General features: G+C 37.4%; 1 protein-coding gene across 1 annotated transcript; it reads left to right on the forward strand.

Annotated features, from left to right (window-relative positions):
• Window positions 1-3,043: 3,043 nt before the first annotated feature.
• LOC149945213 (uncharacterized) lies at window positions 3,044-19,261 on the forward strand. The gene is made up of 12 exons (XM_090176432.1): window positions 3,044-4,322; window positions 4,379-4,907; window positions 4,963-5,110; window positions 5,161-5,299; window positions 5,354-5,672; window positions 5,731-5,831; window positions 5,887-6,195; window positions 6,249-6,458; window positions 6,511-6,621; window positions 6,729-6,871; window positions 6,931-7,156; window positions 18,696-19,261. The coding sequence occupies exons 1-12, from the start codon at window positions 3,584-3,586 to the stop codon at window positions 19,259-19,261; spliced, it is 3,540 nt and encodes a 1,179-aa protein (XP_090032558.1). The 5' UTR covers window positions 3,044-3,583.
• The last annotated feature ends 890 nt before the right edge of the window (window positions 19,262-20,151 follow it).

Below are 20,151 nucleotides of genomic sequence, written 5' to 3' on the forward strand. Positions count from 1 at the left end.
TCTAAATAGATTAAATTTTTTTAAATGTATTAATAAATAGGCCTATTGATACGAGCACAAACGTTTTTCAAACGCCTCATAGTTTAAAAAATTCAAAAGCCCGCGCCAGTTGATACTTTCGCAGCGCCATCTCCGGAATAGCAACATGTTAGAAGTTTATTGGCGAACTTGCTTGAGATGAGAGGTGTAATTGTTGACTTGTGCGCTTAATTTTCTATTAAAAATAATGAAAAAATCATAATTGAAATCTTGAGAAATACATTAAATCGAAACTAACAAAGTAAGTTTTTCAATAATATATCAATATAAATAATATCTATATCAATTAATTATAGCTTTGTGAACAATGTTTTGCATGAGCGGTTAGGCCTTGGCAATTACAAGGTCATGTGCTTTATTAATAACATATAAAATAGACTACAACATTAAAATATAATGATATTTGTTAAAAGTATTTGAATTGTAATTGTTTTTACGTCTAAAAATCTATAAGCTTAATTAAAATGTTTCTTTTCTATATCACTACTATATTAATTCTATGTACTTCGCCAAAAGATTTTCAGTAGTATATATTGTTTGGATTAGTTCTATTAATATAAATATCTCATTTTTGTTTACAAAATAATTGAAAATTATTATCGATTCAATCTCAGCTAAATTACTGTTAAGGCATCAAATTGGTATTAAGTGGGAGTTCCGAAGTGCGATTTAATTTGACGGCGGCACAACGTCGTTTCACAGTCGGAATTGTGTGTATATGAAATTAGCCCAACGTCGTTTCCGAGTCGGAAATATGCCTTTGTGAAGTCGGCCCATAGTCCTTTCTGATTCGGCCCATAGTCCTTTCTGAGTCGGCCCATAGTAATTTCTGAGTCGGCCCATAGTCATTTTTGAGTCGGTCCATAGTCCTTTCTGAGTCGAATTTTTTTGTCGATCAACGGACTACTTTTCTACTAGGACATTTCGACCTTTCAGAGTGGGGTGGCCCGACAGTAGGCCGACCTTTCTCTTTTAAGACACTAGCCGGCGTCGGCCCGACTCTAAAATGCCACAGGGGGAAGCTTTCAACAATCTACTCTCTCTTTGAGAAGAACTTTTCGCTGCTACGCAAACCGGAGCATCGTCGCTAACCCACAACATCATCGACTATCACGGCAACAACGTTTCCATCGTCGCCACGTCCAACAACATCAAATTGAACTCAGCCTACGGCCATGTTCTGGATCTGGGAGCTCGTGAAATCGGTGAGTTCCAAAAGAAATTTGATTTTATTCGGTTTCAAATAGATCTTTTAAATGATCATAAAAATGTTATCGAATGCATGTACTTAGCTATTGTTAAAAACCTTAAACAAATTCACGAATTATTATATCGTAAACTTTTGAGGGTTTATTTTTGTACCCCGATCAATTAAATTCGTACCATAAAGTAAAATCTTATTTTGGCTGTTTTAAATCACCCTCGGAAGTACTACAAGATTTTACCAATTTACTCGTAGATAATCAATTAACCTGTAAACTTAGCTACTTTACTTACGCGTAGGGGGCATTAGACGATGAAAATTTCAAGGTCATTCAAAATCTATCTCGAGAACCATTGGGTTAAGAGATTTTGTTTCAATTAGAAAAGTGTGCGCTACCACATTCTACGTCTAATACGCTTTGATCCGATGCAAATTGACAATAAGAAGCCGAGAAAACGTAGAAATAAACCTGGGTGGTCATCAAGCTAAAAATAACAAAGTTTCCAATCAACCTGTTTTCGGCGTTCAATTTTGAAGCTCCCAATTGATGAAATTAAGTCAGTTCAAATTTATTTAGACATAAACTTTGATGAGGAAAAACTTTCACTACTCTACTTTGTCGCATCTTGCTAAGTGGGTTCTGAACCTTTTGTTACCCTAGCAAAAGTAGTCTGGAGTTTATTAACGAACCAGCGTGGAATCTTTGTTATTTTTAGCTTGATGGCCACCCAGTTTTCTTTCTTCGTTTTCTCAGCTTCTTATTGGTCAATTTACATCGGGTCAAAGCTTATTAAACGTAGAATGTGGTAGCACACACTTTTCTAATTGCAACAAAATCTCTAAGCCCAGTGGTTCTGAAGTGAGATTTTGAATGACCTTGAAGACATGGTTGATCGTCCAATGGCCCTCTGGGCGTGCTATGTAACATGAAAAATTCAAAATCCTGGCTAAAACTGATTTTGAATTATTCGCCCTGAATCGTTTTTAGTGGACACCCCGTATAACAATGGCCGAATCCCCGTAAGATGCTTGTTCAATAAAACTCTTTTCAATCAATTCCTTCAAGATTTCAATTTGGTTCAAAACGTCACAAAGAAAAACGTTGTTCACGGTTTTACCTTTGATATCACTTAAATCCACAGCCAGAACTTGTCCCGTGTTCAATTTCACAGCCGGGGCACCGCCCTAGCTTCTTTTTGCCCTACTTTCGTAAAAATGTTGGCACGCGCCTGCTTATTACCCACCCGTGGAGGTTTGTACGGTTCTAGCCCACGCCTAAATTAAGTAACCCACGGGCGTAGCACTGTATGCCAACATACGCTTGTTAGGGCTAGAAAAGTCAAAGAATGTACTGCATCAATAGGCTTTCATAAATTTTTTGAATCAGAGCCCAATAAATTGGACATTGCCAAATTTACTGTTTTCGGTGGTTTCGCTTTGTGTGGTAGATATTTTGTAAAAATTAGGTCCGATAACGTCAAAAAAGGGTTTGTTAGGATTCAGCGAACCCACATTTTCTGTTATATCAGTTAATATTACTTTCAGGGCCGTGCAGAGAGGGGACAGGGGGCCCGTAGCGGTGGGGCCTGCCGAGAAAGCTCAAGGGGGGGGGGGAGGTGCAAATCATGATAACTCGGGAAAAAGTTACAGGGCTCAAAAGGGGGGGGGGTTCAAATCGAAGGGGCCCGCTGATTAGTTTGACCCCGGGCCCCAGGATAACTCTGCACGACCCTGATTACTTTTAAGTATGGTTTTCGGGGTAAGTAGAAGGAAAGTGAGGGTGTGGCATCGATCCCGGGTTCGGGTTTGGGTTCGGGATCGAAATCCGGGATTTAAGGGATGAAATGGGGGTAAAATCATCGAAAAGTCAATGTATTTAGGGTATTTCTCGCGACGATTTGTTTTCCCGTATATCAACATATTGTGTCCAGGCCAACTTGTTCATTTATCTACGCTTATCTCGAAAGATACTTGAACGTATATCTTATCAAGTTTTATCGTACGGAATAAGTTGAAATGATGTAAAAATTGATAACCTAGGCGGCGCGTGCGCAGATTCCCCGGGAGGCGCGGTTAATTTGAATTGAAGTGTTTTGACGTCATGGAATATTTGTTGTTAAAGTAGAATGGAAATATTTTTAAACTTCATTTTAATAGCATTAACGCGTAAGTAGTACTTAAATATGCTTAACACTTGAACCTATCTCACGAGTATTTCAAACGAATATTTTAAGTATGAGAAACGTATTGTTCTCAAATGATACTTGAATATACTATAAAAGAGGTTGTATAGCGTTGTAGGAGGTCATTCCACGGTTAACTGCGGTAGCTATATTCAAGATGCCTAAAGCCCAACATATTTGCCCTACGTGCGCGAAAAGTTTCACTACCAAGTCCTCCTTAAATCGGCATGTTAGAGAAGTACACGGTGATAGACATACGTTTGTCTGTGAAGTATGTGGTAAGAATGTTGCTAGATTGGAACATTTCAAGAGCCATCAACGAACTCATGACTTGAACGCACCCGGCCCTTCCGAACCCATGGACCTGTCTCGCACACCGTCACCAATGCAACGTTCGCTAGCATCTTTCCGTCCACCATCGCCATACCGTCCACCTTCACCTAGTCTGCTTCAAGAAATTCAACTGGAATCTATCCAACCATCTACAGCGGATTTACCCAACAACCCAACGCCATCACCTGTTCCCGCCTCATCAATACTTGATGAAACACCACCAGCATCTCCAAGTATGGTCCAGGCCTTGAATGATACGTTAGCATCTATCCGTTACAATGCTGAAGACTATGATATTGATGCGGGGATGTTTATCGGACGTTACCGAGCCGCTTTCAGTAAATTTCTAATGGAAAGACTCACCAGTAAACGTGGAATTAAATGGTTCCTACTCGTAAGATCTGTTTATATGAGACCTTTAGGGGGTGAGGAACAAAGAGCGGAAGTACGACCCTATTTCCGGAGCACTATGCAAACAACATTAACGCCCGATGTCATTGAAAGCCAGCTGAATGAATGTCTTGAAACAATACAGTCAGCAGCGGAAAACTTTGAAGCGACAGGTATGTACTAAAATTTATAAGTTATATTTTGAACTAAAACATTATATTTTTGATAGGATCGGGTTGGGTAATTGACCGTGTTCTGTATGTAGAATTAAATGTAGCATCTTACCAACCGTTGCGAGGGTCATCGTATATGGAACTACCTGAAAAACTATCTCGACGTCACGCGATTCTTAATATTAGAAACGAAAATGACGAGAAATGTTTTCTCTGGTCAATTCTCGCTAAACTTCACCCAGTTCCTCGGACTCAAAACGCTAATCGTGTTTCCAAATATACACCTTATGAAAATGAACTTGATACCAGTGATATATCTTTTCCTTTCAAATTAAACGCTACGGAACTTAAAAAATTTGAATTAATGAATAATTTATCAATATCTGTGTTCGGCTTTTCGGGAGACATATTCCCCCTTTACGTAAGCGCTAACAAGTGTTGTAAGGAAAGGGAGGTTGATTTGCTATACATCACCGACGAAACTAAAGATATTGACGATGGGAATAGACATTACTGTCTTATACGAGACCTAGGAAAACTGCTACAGCATCTAACAAAACACAGAAATACAAGTTATTATTGCAGGTAATTTAGTTTCCAATATATTAGTTTGAAATATACTAATTATTTTCTGTATTAGAATGTGTCTTCACCGATTCAGTGGAAGCAACGCTGAACAGCGACGTGATGCGCATATCGAAGAATGCGCCACTCACGGCGTCCAAAAAACAGTTTTCCCTACTAAGAAGAAGACGGTTTATTTTGATAAATATGAGTGGACAGAAAAGGTAAAAATAAAAATTATTTAATTTAACTCTTAATGAAATGAAATTATTAGGTGCAGTATGTATTTTACGCCGATTTTGAAGCAATCCTACCGAGAGTTCAAGGATGTGATCTAGATCCCGATATAAATACCAGCAAAGTAAACATGCACATCAGCTGCGCGTATTCGTGGGTGTTTGTTGGACCTGACGGTAAGTTATTTGACAAAATTCCCTTTTAGATATATTACAATAGGATACTTATAGGTGTACCTGTTCGAACCGATTGCTATCGAGGACAAGATGCAACTCGAAGATTTCTGGAGTCTATTCTGGAATTAGAGAAGGAGTTGATGGAACTCATTGAGACAAATGTACCAATGATTATTACCCCGGAGGAGGAGGAACAGTTTCAAGCTGCTACGCATTGCTACATTTGTCAGAAGCAGCTAAATCAGGGAAATATGCCCGCTGTTCGAGATCATTGCCATTTCAGCGGCAAATATAGGGGGCCAGCGCATAACGTCTGTAATCTTCAAAAGAAAGTTCCAGAATTTATCCCTATTTTCCTTCATAACCTTAGCAGGTGAATTTATTAAGTTAATTAACCAGGAAATAAACCTAATAATAATAAATCTTCATAGATACGATTTACATCTTATATGTCAGGAGATTGGTCATTTTAAGGAACAGACACTTGACTGTATTCCTTCCACTAGCGAAAATTATATTTCGCTGAAACTAGGTAAAATATATTTAAATATGAATTTAACCTTAACATTAATTTTATTGTTTTTTAGGGAGATTTCGGTTTTTAGACTCTTATCGATTTCTAAGTGATAGCCTCGATGCTCTAGTATCTAATCTCGTTTTGGAAGGAGCCAGTAAATTCCAGATTGTTAAGAAATATTTTGAAAGTGAGAAAGTTCAACTGCTTTTGCGGAAGGGGGTCTACCCATACGAGTATATGGACGATGAAAAGAAATTTGACGAGACGATGCTGCCACCTAGAGAAGCGTTTTTCAGTTCATTGAAAAATCAAAATATTTTAGAATCTGATTATTTACACGCCCAAAATGTTTGGACAGCGTTTAATATTCAAACATTAGGTAAAATTACTATAGTATAAATATTTCAAATCTCTTAACCTCGGTTTTCGTAGGGGAATACACCGACCTCTATGTGAAAAGCGATGCGTTGCTCTTAGCCGACGTTTTTGAAAATTTTAGAACATTATCTATAACCCATTATAAATTAGATCCCGCTCACGCTTACACCGCACCAGGTTTAGCCTGGCAAGCAGCTTTGAAGATGACCGATGTTCGCCTCGATCTCATACTTGATATAGATCAACACTTATTTATTGAAAAGGGTAACGCTTTTGTGATATTTTAAATATTATTGTATTTACATTGAATTTTTAGGGATTCGAGGCGGTGTTTCAATGATCTCAACTCGTTATTCTGAAGCGAATAACAAATATATGGCCGACACATATGATTCGTCTAAAGAGAGCAGTTATATATGCTATTTAGGTAATTTACATTTTTTAAAAAATAAATAATTTTTTTTATTTTTATTTTTTTATTTTAATTATTTTAATTTTAATTATATTAATTAACTTAATTTAACTTAATTGAAGATGCTAATAATTTGTACGGTGCTGTTATGTGTGAACCACTACCGCTAGGCGACTTCCAGTGGGTTCAGGAGGATGATTTGCAAACACTCAGTGAAAATATTCTGAGTATTCCCAATAACGTTGAAAACGGATACATTTTAGAGGTAAATAACAAGTGTTATAATTATTGAATTATATTTTTAAAGAATTGTTTCCTTTGCAGGTGGATCTTGAATATCCTCCAGAGTTGCATGACTTACATAACGATCTCCCAGTAGCGGCGGAATCTAAAGTTATTACACATGATATGCTATCTCCATACTCCAAAGATCTCTTAGGAAAATTAAATATTAAGGAGAATCAAAGTCTACCAAAACTTCTTCCTAATTTAAATAATAAAGAGAAATACATAGTACATTACCGCAATTTAAAATATTATGTAGAATTAGGTTTGAAAATAACCAAGGTTCATCGAGCTCTAACCTTCACTCAAGGAAAATGGTTAGAAAAATATGTTAGATTCAACACTGAACAGAGGAAATTATCCAAGAGTTCATTTGAAAAGAATTTCTGGAAACTAATGGTTAACTCTGTTTTCGGGTAAATCAATTTAAATAATTTATTACTGTTTTTTCCCTTACTTCATTTAATTCTTTAGAAAAACAATGGAAAATTTACGGAAGCATATAAATTTCGAGTTGATTCATAAACCAGAAAGAATGTTAAAAGTTACAAGTTCCCCGCAGTTTGAACACTTTACCATCTTTAATGAAGAGTTAGCCGGCGCTCATAAGAAGAGAGCTAAAATTGTTCTTAACCGGCCTATATTTACCGGATTCACCATTCTAGATTTATCCAAGGAGCTCATGTATCGGTTCCATTATGGATTCATAAAAAATACGTACGGGGACAAAGCATCACTATTATTTACAGACACTGGTAATTTAATTTAATATGCATTTTTTATTTAAATAGTACTAATATATAAAATATTTACAGACAGTTTAACGTACAACATTAAGACGGATGATGTTTATAAAGACTTTGAAGTTCATAAAAACCGCTTTGACTTCTCTGATTATCCACCTTCGCATTTCCTTCATTCTAATCAGAATAAAAAAGCTCTCGGTTATTTTAAAGACGAGACAAATTCGCAGTTAATTCAAAGCTTTGTAGGACTTCGTCCAAAGCTTTATTCTATTAAATTGTACGGGGAGTCTAAGACCGCTGAAGAGATAGAAAAGGAGTTGCGATTGGGGAAATCTTTAGAGTCAATTTTAAACCATAAAAAGGTTTGTAAGGGCGTTGCCATGAACGTTATTAGAAACGTCATCCGCCACGAAGACTATGAACGTTGTCTTTTTAATCAAGAAACCATGTCAGCCGAGATGATGCGTATAGCTAGTTTCAAGCATGAACTATTTACTATAAATACTAGAAAACTTTGTTTATCACCAAATGATGATAAGAGATACATTCTACCCTGCGGGGTTCGTACATTAGCGCACGGTCATAAAGATATTGAAAAATTATAATGAATGCTTGTATTTATGTATATATAAAAAAAAAACTGCTATTGCTATAAATTGTAAAAAATTATTTTATTGAATACATTTTGCACATAAACTCTTTAATCATTTTATCGTTTACATATTTATCTTTCTTAAACCTAGACACAATGTTATACATTTCTATTCCTTTACACCTGTTTATAGCAAAATAGATACAGAATGCTCCACACGTATTACTAGAATTACTCTGTAATTGATTAGAATTAAAAGTTACAGTTTTACTGTTTCGTTCAATAAAGTCATTAAATTTAAAATAATCTGGCGGGTTTCCAAAGGAATCCATGAATTCACAATTTTTATGTTTAGAAAAATATATTAGAACCCAGTGTTCTCCAGGTTCAGCACTCGTATCGGTATTTACAATAAATAGAGAAGGGAATATTTTTACGTATTTAGGTAGCTTGTCAGCCGCGAACACGCCTTGAAATATACTTTTAGTACTTAAATCTTTTTCAAGTATTTTAGTTATCTGTAGCGAATCCATTAATTACTGTAATCGAAAATCACGGTTCGATTTTTATCAATTTCAATCAAATTTTGAAACTCGGCGTAAATTAGAATGGAAATCGTCTCCGGTAACGGTTTTGCAAATTTTAATTCTAATCTCAGGTTACTGTTTTTTACAAGATGCAAGTGATTAGCGTTGTTATTAAGATCCGAGGTTAAATTGTACGCGAATAAACAATTTCCGTTAGGGTAATCTTCCCGACTTATCTGATTCCCTTCATCTACGTTCCACTGATTAGTTTGGATGAAAAGATTGCAATACGCTTGAATATATAGATTTTCCTCAAAGTTTAGAGATAACGCCTTATGAGGGACGCTGCTACCGTCAATGTACAATCCAATGCTTGATAAATCGAAATGTTGAAAGTTGTACGGGGATTTTTTCAAATCTCCTAGAAACGCTTTTTGTTCCACAAACCCGATAACAACTTTCTTAGGTGCTTGTCCGGTAAATAAATGATCTTGCACACTAGCCATAAGTCCAGCGGGTATAGAAAATGAGGTGCACTCCGAACGAGTTACAGGATATTTAGCGGTTCCATATTGTAACGCCTTGGCTTGAGCGAGCGATAGTTCCGGTATCACTTTAACTTTCCTCAGATAAAGGGAAGCTGATAAAATCTCCACTTTACATTTTACGTCGGAATGAACGCAAAAAGCTGCTCTATTTTTATCGAATTTAAATTTCAAATCAACCATATTTAATAAAAAGCGTGGTTGTTGACATAAATCAGTATGGACTACGCCTAACAAGTCAATCGCCCCTTTTTGCGCTAAACTCGCTCGTTTAGAGAAACCATCGTTATCGAAAAATGAATCGAACTTTCCAGGCGTATCCCGATAGAAAAGTGAACTCGTTAAATAACTTTTTTTCGCAGAATCTCCGAACGTTAATAAAGTTTGTATCATACTTTTATAAGCGTAATTTTGACTGGAAGGTGTTACTGATCTTTCATTAAGAAATACGTGGACGTCGCTAAAAAGCGAATGAAGAAACAAATTCTCGGGGGCGATATTGTCGGCTGGAGTTCCGGCGGCCCCACCCGCAACACCTGGAACCGCGGGTTGCGGTAGTTGACCATTATCTTTAGTTACCTTAACTCGAACGTGCAGCAAAGTTTGTGAAAGGTCTATATACGTTTCAGAGTTACCGTTGATAGAAAATGTAATTGATGCGTTATCAACTATATTTGATATTGGATTATACTCAACCCATTCTCCACCAATAATCGAAGATTGTGTCATAGGTACTTGAAACAAATCTAGCTCGGAATTTATACATTCAACAGAGTGCGGGTGTAAAAGGGACATTATGAGAATATATCGGAACGTTTAGGGAACCGTCCTTTCGCTATCCTGCCTGCTGTTGAAATGGCGCTTTTCGATTGAGTTCGTTTCCTTTTATTTCCGGAACCCGTCATTCTTTTAATATGATCCGTAGCTGAAGATGTTAGTCTCATGGCTTCATCAGCTGCTGAAGCTAAAGTTTCCCTTCCAGCGTTAATAGAATGCGATTTAAGCGCTGTTTTAATTGGGACTCCGCTAACAACATCGGTCGCTACTTTCGCTCCGGTACTTAAAAGTTTTTTTCCCAAGTAAGTAGCGCCTTTCTTCAGTAAAGGTACCGCGAATCTAAACGCTGAAGATAATATATTTCCTAGTCCATGTCCTCTTTGCACGGCTAAACCTCTATATACAGGTATTCCACCGAAACCAACCTGGTTTAAATAGTAACTTTCATAATCAGTTCTTGAAGGTGAATATTCAGACCTCACGATGTTAACTGTTCGCTCTCTTAAGCTAGAATGAAGGTGTGTCCTGAATGATTAAAGGTTTATAGTGAAGTCCACATTTTACGGGGTTTAAAATGTAATACAACGTGAGCTTTTCCACTATGAAACTGTATTGGCTCACCTAAATCATCTGTTATATTAATCTCTATAGTCTTAATATTATTAGACACGACTGGTAGGTAATGAGGTTGTGAAAATATTTTTGTAGTTGTTTTCCCATTAGACTCGGTTTTCTCTTCGACGCTTATGATTCTTAATAGAGGTGCTAAACTATCCCCAACAACGCTATTTTCAACCAGATCGGAATAAACGAATAAGGAATGTAACCCAGCGTTCATATCAACTGGGTAGGGGGTTATCATTGAATTTAAAATGGTGAAATCATTATCTCTTCTATCCTTAAAACCTAGTAAAATCGATAGATCGGGGCCAATTACAGCTCTGATTTTCGGTTGCAATTTAACTTTAATTCGATTAGAATAATTTAAATAAGCGAATGTAACTTGTTCTTCTTCTTGGTTGTGGACGTTCATAACATGTAATAGTTCTTCCGGAGTTTTATAAAAACCCGCGGGAACTTCAATTATTTTATCATATTCGAGAGGGTCTTTAACTAGAGGGTTATCAGTCATTTTATCATATTCGAGAGGGTCTTTAATAACCAATAGATTAGGTTTTCGAACGTTATGCCATGTCCGAGGATAGCTTATTTCCGCTAACCCAACTTCGTACTGTTCCTCAAATCTTAACGGTTCAGCTAAATACGTTCGAAATTTACCAACGCTATTATCTTGGTAATATAATGACGAGGAATCTGAAGGTAGCGTTACGTAAAAACTCATTTTAAATCCACTTCTTGTATCCAAGAATTAAATGTAGGGTCGTAATCTTGCCACTTGACATACAGTTCTACGCGACCGTCCGATTTTTTCCTCTTTTTTATTACTTTTTCGATTATGAAGTAACAGTCTTTTAAATCTCGACCAACAATCTGAACCTCCTCTCGATAGAATACTCCTAAAATGGGGTTAGAATTTAAATCCATCAGCTTATATACAGGTGGGTCACGTGGTAGTCTCTCAGCTATTTTAAACAATTCTGTAGTAAAATTCGGGTTATATTTCTTATCGAAAATTGATAAATTTCTACTTATTCTACAAATATCTCCAATTTCAAACGCGTATGTTAACGGAGGAGAAAAATTTACCGAACCGTAAAGATTTTTCCATATTTTAGCAGAGTTATCTAGAGTAACTTCCGCGGGTTTACATTTAATTGATCTATGATAACTATTGTTATAAGCGTTTATAATATCATCTAAAACGTCGATATATTTAAGGGTGTTATTCTGCGTGAAATAGCGATATAAACGAGATTTAAAACTTCTAATGAATCTTTCAATAATGGACGCTTTCATTTCCGATCGGGTAGCGAAAAATTTAATGTTCCTTCTTTCTAATTCACTCTGCACTTCTTGACAGACAAATTCGTTTCCATGATCACTTTGAATTCTTTTCGGTTGACGGCCTTTTTCAAAAACGTTACGTAACGCTTCTAAAATTGTTACACCTTTCTTATTTTTAACCGCTACAGCCATAGCGTATTTGCTAAATATGTCGATAATACATAATACGTAGCGAGATCCTGAATTATATTTAGACAGCTTCTGAAAATCTGCCAAGTCCGCTTGCCACTGTTCGTCAATTCCATAAACAATAGTTCGATTTCGTTTGAATCGTCTTCTAGCAGGTTTATGCAGCGTATATGTATCCTGCTTTATTAGAAATTGTTTTACTTTTTCCAATGAAACCTTTAAACCTTTATGTCGAGCTGAATTATAGAGCGCTTGAACTCCAGCGAATGACCCTGGGTCTGCGGGGTTAGTATAGATCTGCTCAAGTTCTTTCTCCATATTGGGTAATATTTTGATGTAATGGCATGTAACGCCAAAAAAGGAAATTAAATAATTCTAATATTATAATAACTATGATAATTAATACAGCTGTGATAATTTTCGGTGATTTTGAAAATGATTGTGATAAATAGGCTAAAAGTCCTAAAGAGACCGTTTCTGTACAACCTTCCATTGTAGGCTTATACTATGAAATGAGAACAAAATTATCAGGTTAATATATTTTATTTAGTATGTATCCAAGATCTTAGAGGACTAGGTGAAGATGATGATAACATTGAACTACTTGGTGGTGTATGAAATACAGCGAATGTTTTTAACAGTGTCAATCTTACAGGATTTTTAATTAAACGTTTTGAAATATTTGACTTATGAATGCCCTCGTAAAACTCTGTAACTCCTATAGGATCAATCGCTGTTCCAGGCGTTTTTCTCACAGCGTCATACAAAAGATCGATTATATTAGATCCTCCAATCACTTGTCCTCGAATAGAAAGCTCTCCTGAGTTAGTCCATCTAATATATCTCGGATCTTCCGTAGTCGCTCGGTATAATGAAATCGCATCACTAACATAAGTTGCAGGTAGAGAATAAGATATTTGCGCGAACCAGGTTTTAGGCCGTTCAGAGTTTTCAATAACGGGAGAGATTTGCTCTTTACGTACGTAAGTTAACCGTCGTTGGAGAGTTTGATTGTATAATGCTAATTTCTCTGATTCGTTTAAATCTGGATTATCTAGAATAGATTTCATTTCATCATCGAGTGTCTTCTCTTTTTGAAGTTCAGGTGTTTCTTCTATTTTGGAAGGTGGAGTGTTTTTTAATCTCTCCATTACATCTTCAGGTACTAGAAGCATTTTTCGAGCCATCATCGGTTTATAGCTCGGCTTATTGCACTTCCGGCGACTGAGCTAACGATAGATAGCAGTGGCGCTAATAAAAATGGAAGAAAACCACCTTTTTGTACCAGTATCTTTCGTCGTTTTGATATAGGATTCTTCTTCGACACGTTTCGTATAACCGCGCTATGTTTCTTTAACCGCTTACGATGACGTTCTGACAGTTCAATTGTTCCGTGTAATACATTTATACAACATTCAACGAGAGCCAGTATAGCTTCCTTGCTAGCGTATTTAATAGCTGTCTTTCTTTGATTTAGATTACAGGATGTCAGGAAACGTAGAAAGTCTAGGTTTTCCTTTACTCGTTTTGAGACATCCATTTAGAGATTTTCTTAGCCTTTCTTAAAGCGCAATGAACAGTTTCGGAATGAAAAGGGCAGTTTAATTCAACGTCTTCTAGTTCTGATAATTTAGGACAACCGGTATCTTCGATGTTAGTTACTGGAACACCGAGGAGTGTCGATAATACTGCAGCTTTTTCTAAACCTTTGGTGAAAAACGAAGTAGCTTTTTCCGCTATCTGATTGCAAATGTCACGTCTCGTTCTGTAAGGACGTTCGCCGTCATCCCATCGAAGATGACAAATGTTATGAGATATCCATCTGCATTGTCTTTTATTTTCGTTTGAAAGCTCTTTGAAAGGGCATGGAGATTTGAAAGTAAACACTTCCGATTCTTCAGTTTCTAATACTACGTAAGCTAATTCTTTAATAATCCACTCTCGATTAACCCTAAAAAAATTCCCTTCTATAATACACTTCATTTTGGAATAAAGACAGCCGATTCTTCACCCGGTATTAAACCTGTTCGTAGTAAATACTGATCTGGGGTGTGAGGTTTCAAGTCAACTAATAAATACCCAAATTTCCGTGACGTAGCTTGTTGAAACGCATCAATAACGTATTTGCTATTGGTTGGAGATATCTGCCTCGCGAGATGATAAATTGTTGATTTATCTCGTGGTGATTTAAAAATAAATAGATAATGAGCATTTAAATTTAAAGTTCTTATTTCTTTTCCGGGGTAATAAAGGTTTTGCATTAAAATTAGTACGGAGGTGTTTCTGTGATGAGATCCACGAATAAATAAATTAGTTACATCTTTATTATTAGATATCTCGCATAACAAATCGTCTAAAATAACTAAATTCCTAATTTGCGGGTTTAATATATTAACATCGAGTAACCCTTCGTGAAACTCGACTGAAGGTGTGTGTTCTAATATTGATTGAAATAGTTTCGGCTGATACTCGGTATAACACCATATTATCCTCTCCGGAGGAGGGGATATACAGGTCTTCTTATATTGAATCAACCGTCCCACCAGGAATGACTTTCCGCATTGGGTGGACCCGGCTACAAGCCCATTCATTGGATGTTGTAAGCTTAAATCCATAATGGTAAATGAGAATCGGAACATTAGTGCAATCAATTTTATTAACTTTTTAACAAGTTTTTAGCATTGCATATTATTAGTGACATTATATTATTTAAAATTTCTTTCGACAATTCACAGCGAATAGTAAACATTTCAATAATATTTTCACAATCTACCGACATAATTATTTCATAAAAATGCAAATCTACGCGCTTAGAATAATCCGTCATGATACAATCATGCTGGAGTTGAGATGGATGATCAATTTGACAGCCATTGCACGCTTTCTTAAGAGCTTCGTGTAATTGTTTAATTACAACGTTAGTCATCGCCTCCTTTATTTCCTTGATTTTCTTTAAACACTTCTGAATAGACTTGTACTGGTCGAGGAAATTCAACCAAGAAGATTGAGCGAAAGCTACCCCCTCTTTAGTCGGTAACAGTTTTCCATAGTTTACTCCATAACCATGGTACATTTGTCTAACATCTAAAACCTTTTGTTCGGCAAATCTATGAACCGAAAACCGTTTAGTTTCAGAACCTGTGAAAACCCACGAAGTTTCAGCTTCGTTATTGAAATAAGCTTCAATGGCATCTTTCTTTGTCCATAGTTCTTGCAGTTCCGCTTCTGTTAGTTTGATACCCTTTGTTAAATCTAATAGACCGCAGTAGATGGTTTCATCTGCATAAACGATTAACCCTTTGTCAGCAGACACAGGAAATGAACAATTCCTATAAAATAAATACATTAAGACAAAGTTAAGAATTATCACTGAGTATTCCTACTTACATTTTAAGGTTCCTCGAAGTCACTTCCAATACAATTCAGATGGTGAACTTTCTAAATATGGTCTTACTATTATACGGTTTTCCCTTTTTATACTCTGAAATTATTTATCTTCGATATCTTATTTTTTAAAATGGAGTTTAAAATTAATTCCATTCTACGTATACGCATTTTGAAGTGTATCGCGTTACGTATATAGGAATTTACCCGGTCCTCATACGGAATCACGTGTACAATTACAATACTTGAGAACGATACGTTTCTCATACTTAAACTTTAGATATTCGTTTGAAATACTCGTGAGAAAGGTTCAAGTGTCAAGCATATTTAAGTACTACAATGATATTAAAATTAAGTTTAAAAATATTTCCATTCTACGTCATTTTAACAACGAATATTCCATGACGTCAAAACACTCAAATCTATGTTTTAAATTCAAATTAACCGCGCCCCAATCCGCGCACGTTAACCGCGTCCCATATTCCATGACGTCAAAAAACTCTTAAATTCAAATTAACCGCGTCCCCCGGGGTAATCTGCGCACGCGCCGCCTAGGTTATCAATTTTTACATCATTTCAACTTATTCCGTACGATAAAACTTGATAAGATATACGTTCAAGTATCTTTCGAGATAAGCGTAGATAAATGAACAAGTTGGCCTGGACACAATATGTTGATATACGGGAAAACAAATCGTCGCGAGAAATACCCTAAATACATTGACTTTTTGATGATTTTACCCCCATTTCATCCCTTAAATCCCGGATTTCGATCCCGAACCCAAACCCGAACCCGGGATCGATGCCACACCCTCACTTTCCTTCTACTGGGGTAATTTACGTGGTTTTATATTTTCGCCTAAAAGTCGAAAAAACATTCCTTAATTTATGGCCGATTTTCAAGAAAGTTATATTTTTGAAGAGCTGTGGTTTCCATATAACCTAGTTTTGCAATAACGTTGCTTAATTATAAATCTAATGATTTGGAGCAGCCTATACAAACCCTCGCAACTTCCAACATTGTCAATCCGTGTGTTTACAGAGGTTTATACGCGAGTTTTCTTTTCGTATTTTTCAATGCTGTTCTCACACTCGACAAGTTGCGTTATGAATTTTCCGCCTTCCCAATTTCCAAAAGTGTTATCGTTTTATCGTTTTAAACAGTAAAAACCACAATACAAGGCACAGTAGGCACACCACAACGAATAATTGTGTTCTAAAGGCTTTATTATCTACAAATTATTTGAAATGTTCATGTGTCCCGCGTTACAGCAAAAGTACAAAAACACAAAGAATACGCATTCATTCTTGCCAAATGAACAAAATGCTAGTCTTACTACGAGAAAAGGATAAACGTTAACCATTACTAAAAACAGGCAATTTTCTGTACTTGAATGAAAAATGTCGCCCTATAGAAAATGCCCCCCGGGGCGGACAGCCCCCTCCGCCGTCCCCTAGTAACGCCACTGCACTCGACGGAACATTAACAACGGAAAGTTGAGCGTTAACGGTATATCGAATGTGAAACAAAATTCCGCACGGCGTTTATCGTAGACACTCCGTCGAGTGTGAAACCACCTTAAGTCGTATGCCTCGGTTTCAACGTATGACCAGAATTAACAAATAAGTGTAACACTTTTCGGAGCAGTACACGTTGCTTTCAACGTATGATCCAACGTAACAAATATAAGTGTGACACAAATTATCGGAGCAGTACGCGCGTCGCTCTCAAAGTGTGAAGAAAAGTAACAAAAAAGTGTGACACTGATTTTAATCGGGTTTTCGACAGGATTGTGTGTATTCTGACTGTCGTTCGTCTTGTTTCAAAACGAAGGGCTTTGTAAATATCGGCCTGCATAAGCAAGGGGTCGGCCTTTTTCGGCCCGCGGGCTTTGACGGAATTCGGGTGGCCAACCCCACTCATCTCTAAAAAAATCGGAAGAAAAGTACTTCGATACTATTATGTTGAAATACGCTTACGTGTTATATTTAGTTATATAGCAAAGAACAAAAACCATATGTGACGTGCCGTCACATATGGACATATTAGGACAACACTAACTTTCAGGACAAATAGGGGTTTTCCTTAGAGATGTAGACTGGCATTGTTTAATTTATTTCAGTTACTTGGAAGATGCTATTTCTTCAATTGTCTGATTTTTTCTCTTCGTTGAACAAATAATTGATATGAACTTGGTTCCCGATTCTATATCATTAGTCCTAAACAATTTCGTATATATTTCCTCAAATAATAAAACTAGCTTTCTAGAGCATTGCAGGAGTGCCTAATAAGGCTCCCTACACCGACAAAAAAAATTAAACAGCCACGCGAGTCCGTCCGTGTAAAGGTTTGATATACGTTGACGTTAAATTTCGCAAAAACAAAATTTACCAAATTACAATAAATATTGAATTTAATTTGCATATATATATATTGTGATATCATTATTAATCGTTTCGAATCGACGTTAATCGCATTAATTTTAATTAGGCTTACGTTAAATTTAACACGTGGCAACATTTTGATGAGGGGTATGAGTCTACCAGGGGTCGAGGGATACACAACATTGGACAAGTGGGGGTTGAGTCCAAAGAATGGCTAGATCAGTCGTAAAACATCTCATGCCCGTATTGGGTTCCCTCTGCCTACAGGCCTACTGTCTACACCATCCGCCGCCCCTTTATTTAGGTCGCGCTCCCGTTAGCTGTTGCCCAGCCCACAACGTACGATGTTTTATTCTTGAAGTGACGACATGGATATTGGTCAAGCTGTTTATTATTTATTAATAATAAATATAAATATAAATATCAGACGAAGCCATTTCTACTTGTCTATCTTCTAAATCCGCGGTTCTCACAATCATGGCCAAAAACCTTGAGCGGATATCCGCTCACTGTGGGTTTTTTTCTGTTGAAAAATTCTCTCTCGATTCCAAAACTGGCGTATCTCTTACGCTGTTCCCCAAATTGGCGCCGGGAAAAAGATCTCGCGACTTTTGACGACGTTTTGCGCCAGAGCGTACAGTCCATCACTAATACTCAGATGGACAGAGTATCTTGGGAACAAGTGGCTCTCCCTGTCTCTAAGGGCGGTTTGGGAATTCGTCACGCATCGAAACTCGCCTTGTCGCCTTTCTAGCCTCGAGCTCCAGTGTGGAATCTTTGGTGCAGGCAATTCTTCCGACATCTTTAAGGACTTGCAATGACTTGAGCTACGACGACGGGCTTGTTAAGTGGCTTGAGCTAAGTGAACAAGCGCTTCCTTCCGGGGATCACCGCGACACGCCACGCGCCTGGGAGCACCCGCTGGAAGAAAAAGCTATTTCCACTCTGATGGATTTAACGTCCGATAACCGGGATAAAGCCCGTTTACCCTCTATCACGTCTAAAGAGTCGGGAGTCTGGTTAAACGCCTTGTCATCTTCCTCTCTTGACACCTTACTAGACGACGACTGCTTTAGGATAGCTGTCGGATTGCGCTTGGGTGCTAAAATATGGGTCCCTCACACCTGTAAATGTGGCTCTATGGTGGATTCTTTGGGCACGCATGGCTTAAGTTGTAAACGCAGCGCCGGTCGTTTGTCTCGACACGGAGCCGTTAATGATATTCTAAAGCGTGCACTAGTTTCCGCTGGTTTACCTTCCATGTTGGAACCCTCAGGTCTGTCCAGGGACGACGGCAAACGTCCTGATGGTACGTCATGATGGTGGTAAATCACTAGTGTGGGATTTTACCTGCACGGACCCTCTCGCGCCTAATAGGTTCAGAGGTTTCTGACCGATTATTGAGTAGTCTCTGATCATAGATTGTTAAAATGGCGGCGTAGTTACACTCGACGTTTGTCGCGGAAAAAATCAGTCCGTGGCTGGCAACCCTGACTGTGCTTCTGAATCTGCTCGTCATTAGTCTCTTCAACTAATAGACCATATTCCTATTTACGCCTAAGGGGGAAACACATCGGGGGACAATGGAGTTTTTTTGCGCGGGCCTAATGGGTTAAGAGGGCTCTGACCGATTATAGAGTAGTCTCTGATCGTAGATTGTTAAAAAGGCGCCGTAGTTACACTCGACGTTTGTATTTACAGTTTTTTTACCCCTCCGAGGAGACTTTGTACCCTAGGAGGGATTATACAACCACCGTGTCTGTGGGTCTGTCTGTCAGGCCTGCGAACGCGTTCGCATTTTCGGGGCAAAGCGTAATCACTGCGTACCCAGTTTCTTAGAATCAGGGAAAAGGTTTTTCCAAAAGCGCCCCCTTTTTGTCATTGGGTGTAGTTTAATTTTTTAATCGGCCGGGATTCTTCAAAATGTATCAAACAAACTATTTCGTAGTTGTTATTTCAAAAAAAAACTAAATGTGCAATTTTGAAAAAGACGAAAAGGGTTTTAAAGTGGCTTTAATAACTCTATTTCATGCATAATATGCCAAGGCTTAGAGGAAATATCTCGGGGGAAAACGATAGAAATCCAATTTTACTCTAGAATCTTATTCTAGGTGAAGTGCAAGTATAAAAGAATAAAATAAATAGCTTATCTTTATCGTACGACGAAAATTCGTAAAGGAAGCAGTCGAAAAAACTGTAAAAACAAACGT

Source organism: Leiobunum rupestre, chromosome 5, assembly GCF_980474605.1.
Source record: "Leiobunum rupestre chromosome 5, qqLeiRupe1.1.hap1, whole genome shotgun sequence".
NCBI lineage: Eukaryota > Metazoa > Arthropoda > Arachnida > Opiliones > Sclerosomatidae > Leiobunum > Leiobunum rupestre.

Bases quoted from the DNA above. Each gene is read 5' to 3' on its own strand.
- LOC149945213 (XM_090176432.1), top strand. From the start codon at position 3,584: ATGCCTAAAGCCCAACATATTTGCCCTACGTGCGCGAAAAGTTTCACT. The intron at 4,908-4,962 runs GTAATTTAGTTT...TTTCTGTATTAG, and splicing joins AATACAAGTTATTATTGCAG to AATGTGTCTTCACCGATTCA. The intron at 6,196-6,248 runs GTAAAATTACTA...CGGTTTTCGTAG, and splicing joins GTTTAATATTCAAACATTAG to GGGAATACACCGACCTCTAT.